General features: G+C 57.5%; 3 protein-coding genes across 5 annotated transcripts; all 3 read left to right on the top strand.

Moving 5' to 3' along the window:
- Positions 1–573: 573 nt before the first annotated feature.
- On the top strand, positions 574–2,893 carry H310_03735. 2 transcript variants are annotated; one of them, XM_008867706.1, is made up of 8 exons: positions 574–748; positions 795–893; positions 943–1,017; positions 1,079–1,169; positions 1,234–1,510; positions 1,559–2,175; positions 2,229–2,284; positions 2,335–2,893. In XM_008867706.1, the coding sequence occupies exons 1-8, from the start codon at positions 590–592 to the stop codon at positions 2,593–2,595; spliced, it is 1,635 nt and encodes a 544-aa protein (XP_008865928.1). In that variant the 5' UTR covers positions 574–589; the 3' UTR covers positions 2,596–2,893. The 2 variants fall into 2 exon arrangements, with proteins under 2 accessions (XP_008865928.1, XP_008865929.1); XM_008867707.1 differs by having other exon boundaries at positions 2,229–2,893.
- A 56-nt stretch (positions 2,894–2,949) lies between these two features.
- On the top strand, positions 2,950–4,443 carry H310_03734. Of its 2 annotated transcripts, XM_008867705.1 has the most exons (3): positions 2,952–3,427; positions 3,474–3,947; positions 3,993–4,323. In XM_008867705.1, exons 1-3 carry the CDS (start codon positions 2,959–2,961, stop codon positions 4,262–4,264), a joined length of 1,215 nt encoding a protein of 404 aa, XP_008865927.1. In that variant the 5' UTR covers positions 2,952–2,958; the 3' UTR covers positions 4,265–4,323. The 2 variants fall into 2 exon arrangements, with proteins under 2 accessions (XP_008865926.1, XP_008865927.1); XM_008867704.1 differs by having other exon boundaries at positions 2,950–3,427; positions 3,474–4,443.
- Positions 4,444–4,560: 117 nt separating this feature from the next.
- H310_03733 (hypothetical protein) lies at positions 4,561–7,113 on the top strand. The gene is made up of 7 exons (XM_008867703.1): positions 4,561–5,439; positions 5,484–5,527; positions 5,584–5,667; positions 5,727–6,198; positions 6,252–6,368; positions 6,411–6,731; positions 6,787–7,113. Exons 1-7 carry the CDS (start codon positions 4,623–4,625, stop codon positions 7,011–7,013), a joined length of 2,082 nt encoding a protein of 693 aa, XP_008865925.1. The 5' UTR covers positions 4,561–4,622; the 3' UTR covers positions 7,014–7,113.
- Positions 7,114–7,133: the final 20 nt, after the last annotated feature.

Genomic DNA, 7,133 nt, shown 5'->3' with positions numbered 1-7,133 from the left:
TGCAACGGTTACACCTCATTCGACCATTCCACCTCCGCCCATCGGCGTTCAAAGGCAGCAACGCGATCAAGTGGCATCCTTGCGATCCAAGCACCGGTGAACAGACACCATTTTTGCCTTTGTGGTCGTGGCTTTGGCGGTGATGGACATGCGGCGCGCACTCCGCCATGGCGCGAAGCTGCACTTGGACTCCTCTTGCAACGATATGTTGGTATGCTACACTGGAGGGTAGGTATGGCCGTGACCTGCCCTAGATGGGGCGGACGGCTTGAGCACTACTTTGTGAACCAAGGTAAGGCAGCTCCTTTACGCCACGGTAGCGGCACTGGCGCCAGCATGCATTGCACCGCATGAATCTGTCGGATTTTGTCCATCCTGGCGTTTCGGACGTTTAGTACAATTATAAAGTACTAGTGGTGGCCGATCTACAAAGTACTACTAGGTAGTCCCACGTGTGGGTACATGACAAGGCAAAATATCCCGGTTGTTCTGCAGAACAGCAAAGAAAATTTTTTAGACTGTTTTGATTGGTCAAAAAGATGTTAATTGTTTCGCGAAAGATTTCATTTTCCACAGGGAGACGACGAGGATGGAGAAGAGCGAGCTGCCCGTGCGCTGGCTTATCCTGTTCCTGTCATGCACGCTCATGATCGGGAATTACTACTGCTTCGACAACCCCGCTGCACTCAAGAGTCAGCTACAGCAACACTTCAACAACCTCCCTGCCGACCGCTACGAGTTCCTCTACGTATGATGCTCCCGAATACCAACTTGGATTCCACCCACACTGGTAGAACCTGCTGTACACGCTGTACTCGATCCCCAACATTATTTTGCCATTCTGCGGCGGATTCCTCGTGGATCGCCTCGGCGCCCGCGTCACGTTGCTCCTCGTACGTTCGTTCCTCATCTTGACCTCCGTCGCTGATGCCGCCATCGCAGTTTGCCGGCATCATCACAACGGGGCAAGTTGTGTTTGCAATCGGGTGCTCCACGACGCAGTTTAATATCATGCTGGTACAACCGCGCCGAGCTAGCTTTGGATCGATGAATCGCCTTCATGTTTGGGTCTCGGTAGCTTGGTCGAGTGCTGTTCGGGTTGGGCGGGGAAAGCCTTGGCGTTGCGCAGAGCACACTCGTCGCATCATGGTTCAAGAACAAGGAACTGGGTACACTATCCGATTCTCTGATTTTTTCCATGTCCGTCATAACCTCCTTCTTGTGACCCGATAGCGATGGCACTCGGCATCAACCTCAGCATTGCCCGCCTCGGCAGCGTCTTCAACAACGAGCTCAGTCCTGAAATCGCGTCCGAGTACAACGTGTCCAGCGCGCTTTGGGTTGGAGTCATCATGTGCGGCGTGTCTCTCATCGCGGCACTGACGCTCATCCCGATCGACAAGCGCGCCGACGCAGCCATCGCGCGCGCCGCACGCCATCCTTCGTCGTCGTCGCTTCCCGTGAAGAAGTCGGACCAAAGCATGAGCTTCAACGACTTGCGGCAATTTGGGTGCACCAGTTCCCCTCCATGTTTGCCCATCTGACAACTCCCCGATAGTCCGCTCTTCTGGTTGCTGTCGATGTCGTGCCTCGTCGTATATGGCTGCGTGATTCCATTCAATAGTGTCGCCAGCAGTCTCCTCATGGAGCGCGACTTGTTTAAGTCGCCGCCGATCGAGTGCCGTCGGTGCGACGTTGGGGCGTATGCCACACACAACTGTACCGCCCTCGCGCCATCGTGCCCGTCGGTGCCGCCGTTCGCGTGGCCGCTGCCGGCGCTCAACCAAAATTGCTCGACCATCACGACGGCCGCCGAACAAGACCTGTGTTCTCATCTCCCGCCCTACATCGACGAACGGTCGATCAACTGCGACTCGGACGCGTGGAAGCATGGCACATACTCTCGAGACTTTTGCAAGCACAAGAGCGCCGCCGCGTCGGCCGCCGCGACTCCGATGAGCGTTCCATACCTCATGTCCGCCGTTTTGAGCCCGTTCATGGGGTTCGCCGTAGACCGCGTCGGGTGCCGTGCCTTTCTCGCCCTTGCTGCCGCGCTGACACTGGTTGTTGTGCACTTGTTACTGGGTTTGACTGATGCCACGTACTGGCTGCCGTTGTCGCTCCAAGGGCTCGCCTACTGCGTCTTTGCCGCGGCGCTATGGCCATCTATTCCATGTACCGTTCCTGCGGTACCGCACGGGAAACTTGTTCATGGTGGCTGTGCGTAGCTGTGGTCGAGCCGCACATGGTCGGCAGTGCGTATGGCGTCATCACATCGATTCAGGTGAGAGGGGAGGACACAATGTTGATGGCATCACGGTCGTGTGTGGGTAGAACTTGGGCCTTGCTGGAATTCCGCTCTTGGTCGCGCTCGAGTTTGACTTGCATCAGTCGTACATTCCCGGGGTCGAAATGCAGTTTGTCGCTCTAGCGGCGCTGGGAGCTGTCGCCGGCATTGCGCTGAATCTTGTCGACGCGCGCCATGGGTCGGTGCTGAATCGACGGCCCAACAGCACGCCCGCCGACCGACACCGCAGCGCCCACGACAGCGAACACATGGAATCGCTCTTGGATCCAAACCAAACCGAGTTGTAGCCCTCCCTCATGGAAGCGAGACATGCCCTCGAACACACCGATTTTGAATCCCACGTGATCTGCTGGCACTACTTCTGGAATGGCTCCATGGCGCCGACCACGATCGCGCCGTCACGGGCGCTCGCGATGGCGGCGCAGGAGGCCGTTTTGGAGAATGTAGGTCCCATCGTCAGAGTGTTGGGGATTTGGGCTGGAGCGTTTTGATTGGAGCAATTGTGGCCAATCACATGTCAAGTTGAGGCATTGGAGGTTTTTGAAAGATAGAGTATTTTATTACATTTTAACCTTACGATTTCTATGAGTATTCTAGCATTGGAATAAAATTGTGGACGAACAAAAAATGAGGGTTGCCGACTTTCAAGCATGGGCAGCGCCGACAGGATGCGAGCGGTGGCTCTGTGGACCTTGTGCATGATGGCGAGCGCGGCGCGTGCCGCCTTTAACGTATCGGCATTGCCACCACTACCATCGAGGTTTCCTACGTACGACTACCCGTCGAACTTGGATCTTTCCCATGCGTTTCCAGTCGATGTGAAAAAGGGACGAGACCTATTGCTGCCTCTCGCTCCGTTGCACCATGTCCTGTTCCCGGCAGTCGATCCTGGCGGAAACGTGTCGCTAGGAGTGTCGTTGAGCGCATGTGCAGGTTCGATGTATGTGTCGCTTGTCACGGTCGACAACGTTGTGTTCCCACTGTCCACGTCCGCCGATCAATGCTACACGTTCGTCAAGGAGGCCAGCGTACTCCCGTCGACTCTGCCGAGCATGTGCCCGCAGTACCATGACCGAGACGGTCAATTCTACACCCTCGACCCGTACACGATCCAAGGAGGTACACACAACGTCGCACTTGGTCGGTCGTCTCAAGGACGTGGTAGTGCTCGTCATGGCCGACGTGGACGACGATGTATGCGTTTCCGTGTCGTTCTCATCGTCCCTTACGTTTCCCACTGGATTCGCTCGCATGTTCAAGGCGGACGCATCGCCCAACATGACGCTGGATGCGCCGTCGGCCGTGATGTCGTTTGAAGCGCCGACAGTAGTCACAACTGCCTTGAACGAATCGACTTGCGACGATTGCTCGTACGACGTGTACTTTTCGCCGGCGCAGTCGTCGTCCGCTGTGCCTCCCGTCCTTCCATCGATGTGTCTGTATGCGTCCAACATGGAACGCAAGACTCTTGCCGACTCGTCGGGCGGCCATTCCGGGCGCATCCTCGACCTCCATCGCTCGTTCGACGAAGGCTGGTACCATATCTACTTGATCGCGACCATTCCTGGCATGTCTCGGCCATCCATGTTTGTCTACACCCCAACCACCGTCTTCCTTTCTCGGTCCATCGCTTGGACGAGTGCGTGCCCAAATGCCGCTTTCACTCGATTGAGGGTCGTTGTAGGCATCGTCGTGATTTGCGTCGTGGCGGTGGCTGCAGTCGGTACACTGTGGCTTGGACTTGCCCGCCACATGCGGCGCAAACGAAGCCGCTTCCCATCAAGTCCCCATTTGCCCGTGCCGCCAACGCCGTACGACAATTCGGACGAGACCGCCAGCCTCCTGGCCAAAACCACAGCGTACCATCCCGTTGAGGACGGCGGCGACAGCAGCGACGACGATGATCCGCGGTTCGACGTCCATGGCTACCAAAACATTGGACACGTCACAGTCTAGATTACGCCCGTCCTTCGGTGGCATCCCCTGTAACACAATGGGATTGAAATTGTCCTTGCCGTGATGCGCGACCCTCCATCACGCGATTGCCTTGCATGGAAATGCGTTGGCTCGGCCTCTCTCACGCATTGTTGCCATGAAGGAATCGAGTGGCTTAAACGTGCCGCCATATCTACGCACCACTTGTCCATGGCACTGCAGCCATCTCGTATCGACGTGTGGCTTTCGCGGCGTGCCGACGACGCCATCGTGGTGGATGTTCCAGCTCGAATGGCTAAACTTAGCACAGCGTTTCATGCGGTCAAGCGCGTCGGTGTGATCGGCCGCGTTTTGGTCCTCTGCTGCATTCTCGCGTCCCATGGAAAAACCATCGACGCCGTCTGCGCTAGTTCGGGGACCGTCGCGACGGCCCGGCGGAGACGCCGGTCGTCGCAATAGCTTGCTCTCGAATGTCGAGCAGTTCAAGCTCCTTCAAGCCATGGCCAACGTCCCGACGTCGCAAAAGCACGTGTCGCTCACCACACGGGCGTCTGCACTTGCGCACGACCCTGTGGTCCAAGCGCGGCGCCTTCTGATGCCTCTCCCGACTCCTCCAGGCACCCCTGCGCTGCCGCCATCGTCCCAGGCGTCGAGAGATAGCATGTCGACCCCGCACTTGGATCGGAACTCGACCATCTGCAACGCTGTCATCGTCCTCTGGAACAACAAGTGCAAGCTCCAAGCGCTGCGGCAGTGGCGCGAGTTCACGATCGCCGAAAACGACCGGCTCCGCGACATGTTTGTGCGCCGCGTCCGCACCGCTACCAAGGAGATTCTCGTCGGCAAGGCAATCGCCACGTCGTCGCGCACGACGACCGATGATGCGGGTGGCCATGCGACGGCGTTGACTGCGTCCGACGTCGACATGCTCGTGACATGGGCAGTCGAGATTCAAACCAAGTCGTTTGCTGGTGTCCATCGCAGTGTCGTCGAGGACGTGGTGCAAAACATGGCGCTGCGGACGTACCCAGACAAGGCGTGCTTGTTCATGGAAGGGGACGTCGGTCAATTCTACTACATTTTGTTCTCGGGAACCGTCGGGATCTACGTCGGGATGCCGCCAGAGTCCAAGGCGCTAGCTGCCACGAGCCATGGTCAAGCCATGAAGTGCATTCGCACCGACCCGGCCTTTCTCGGTAGAGTGCATTCGGTGTTCACTTGGTGACGTTGGTCTGCCCAGGGCAATTCTTATACTGCATCCCCGAAGGCGATGGATTTGGCGAGGTGGGCGGCTGCCGCGCTCGTGATGCCCACGGGCGATGACGACTGTCGCACCATAGGTCGCGATGTTCTCGACGGACGCACGGCGCACTGCCTCGGCCGTCGCGAGCGGCCATTGCGAACTGATCGAAATCCCAAAACAAGTAACCTGCCCAACGCAGCCCATCGTCTTCGCCGCCACCACATCACATTTCGTGCACAGGTGTACCAGCGCACGCTTCGGGCGTACCACTACGCGACTTATTCCAAGGCGCAGAAGATTGCGTTCCTGCCGTCCGTCGACATTTTTGCCGACTGGCTACAGGTCAAAATCGCAGCCGTCTCCGACTTGCTGGAGCGCCACGAACTGAGCTTTGGCTTTCGCGTGTTCACATTCGACCGGCCCATGGAGGCAGTCTACTTCGTCGTGTCGGGGGACTTTCAAGTGACCCAGCGGTGGCACGAGCCGGTGCTCGAGCATCCACCTGCCTTGCCAGAGTTCAAAGCCACGCCGAAAAGGTCCATCGATATCCAAGTCGAACGAGTCACGCGCCGCGGCGTGCTGGGCTTGCCGCTGCTCCTTTCGGACGGTGCCAAGGCCAAAGTCGACGTAACAGTCGTCACCGCCACCGCCGACGTCTACATCCTCAAGCAAGCCAACTTGGCAGCGTTTCGAGCACTGCTGCCGACGAGCGGTACCCATGTCGATCAAACCAGCCACTGAATCGGGTTTGCATCGATCGTGTAGGCCTTGCGCAGTTGGCCAAGAAATGGCAAGCGCAAGATCAACAGCGCAGCGCCGCGTTCGCCCGTGCCGTCGCGACCCTCCAAAGCACGTCACGTGCAGCCACGGACGCAGCGTCTGGTACTTTTATTATGTTAAAGCAGGCATAACATGCTCAAGCAGAATCGAATGGAGGAGAGTCGCCCGCGGTGGCGTACAACCCAGACGTGTCGGATCAGCATTTGCCAGGACTGCCGATCATGGTGTCGATGTGCGCCAAGAAGTTTCTCGTCGAGGATTGGGACCTCCTCGTTGACCGGAGCGATAAGCCGATTCCAACTGCCTTCATCCCCTCTGCCCCTCCCAAATGCAAACCTGCCAACGCTACGGAGAGCCACATGATCGCGTCGAAAACGTTCACCGACATGTCGGCGAATGCTCATGTTTTCCAGTGGAATCCCCAAACCGGGTTCCACGGCACGAGCCGCGCCACTGACACTGACGGTACCAGAAGACGTTCGTCCGTCTGTCGGGCCTTTCTGACGTTTGCTCTGGGCAGTTTACGTGACCAAGGACACGCTGGTTCGAACGAAAGGTGCCGACGACTTGCGCAGTCCGACGCGACCACGCAGCGTTGTGGAGCCGACCGCCCTCGACGCCGCCTTCCAACACAATATTTATCGCACGCGACAGCTCGCCAGGGCAGTTGTGAGGGAGCATCACACCCTGGCTAAATCCCGCGCTGTCGTCGTGCCACGTCACACATCGTACAAGCACGCGTTTTAACTTGTTCGAACAGTGACACTTGAAATGTGTGAAACGCATGTGGACACTTCAAAGATGTGACATAACGTGGACATTTCAACAACGTGAATAAAAAGGCCCGCCACATATAAATAGAGTGCA

This window comes from Aphanomyces invadans (assembly GCF_000520115.1).
Source record: "Aphanomyces invadans strain NJM9701 unplaced genomic scaffold supercont1.5, whole genome shotgun sequence".
Classification (NCBI taxonomy): domain Eukaryota; phylum Oomycota; class Saprolegniomycetes; order Saprolegniales; family Verrucalvaceae; genus Aphanomyces; species Aphanomyces invadans.
The sequence above is the reverse complement of the archived record's forward strand: the minus strand, read 5'-3'. Positions and strand labels throughout refer to the sequence as shown.

Excerpts from the sequence above, each read along its gene's own strand:
- H310_03734 (XM_008867704.1), top strand. The coding sequence starts at position 2,959 with ATGGGCAGCGCCGACAGGATGCGAGCGGTGGCTCTGTGGACCTTGTGC. Across the intron at positions 3,428-3,473 it reads CCCGTACACGATCCAAGGAG|TGCTCGTCATGGCCGACGTG; the intron begins GTACACACAACG and ends AGGACGTGGTAG.
- H310_03735 (XM_008867706.1), top strand. The coding sequence starts at position 590 with ATGGAGAAGAGCGAGCTGCCCGTGCGCTGGCTTATCCTGTTCCTGTCA. Across the intron at positions 1,511-1,558 it reads AACGACTTGCGGCAATTTGG|TCCGCTCTTCTGGTTGCTGT; the intron begins GTGCACCAGTTC and ends ACTCCCCGATAG. Across the intron at positions 2,285-2,334 it reads GCGTCATCACATCGATTCAG|AACTTGGGCCTTGCTGGAAT; the intron begins GTGAGAGGGGAG and ends GTGTGTGGGTAG.
- H310_03733 (XM_008867703.1), top strand. The coding sequence starts at position 4,623 with ATGGAAAAACCATCGACGCCGTCTGCGCTAGTTCGGGGACCGTCGCGA. Across the intron at positions 5,668-5,726 it reads TGATCGAAATCCCAAAACAA|GTGTACCAGCGCACGCTTCG; the intron begins GTAACCTGCCCA and ends TTTCGTGCACAG. Across the intron at positions 6,369-6,410 it reads AGCCACGGACGCAGCGTCTG|AATCGAATGGAGGAGAGTCG; the intron begins GTACTTTTATTA and ends ATGCTCAAGCAG.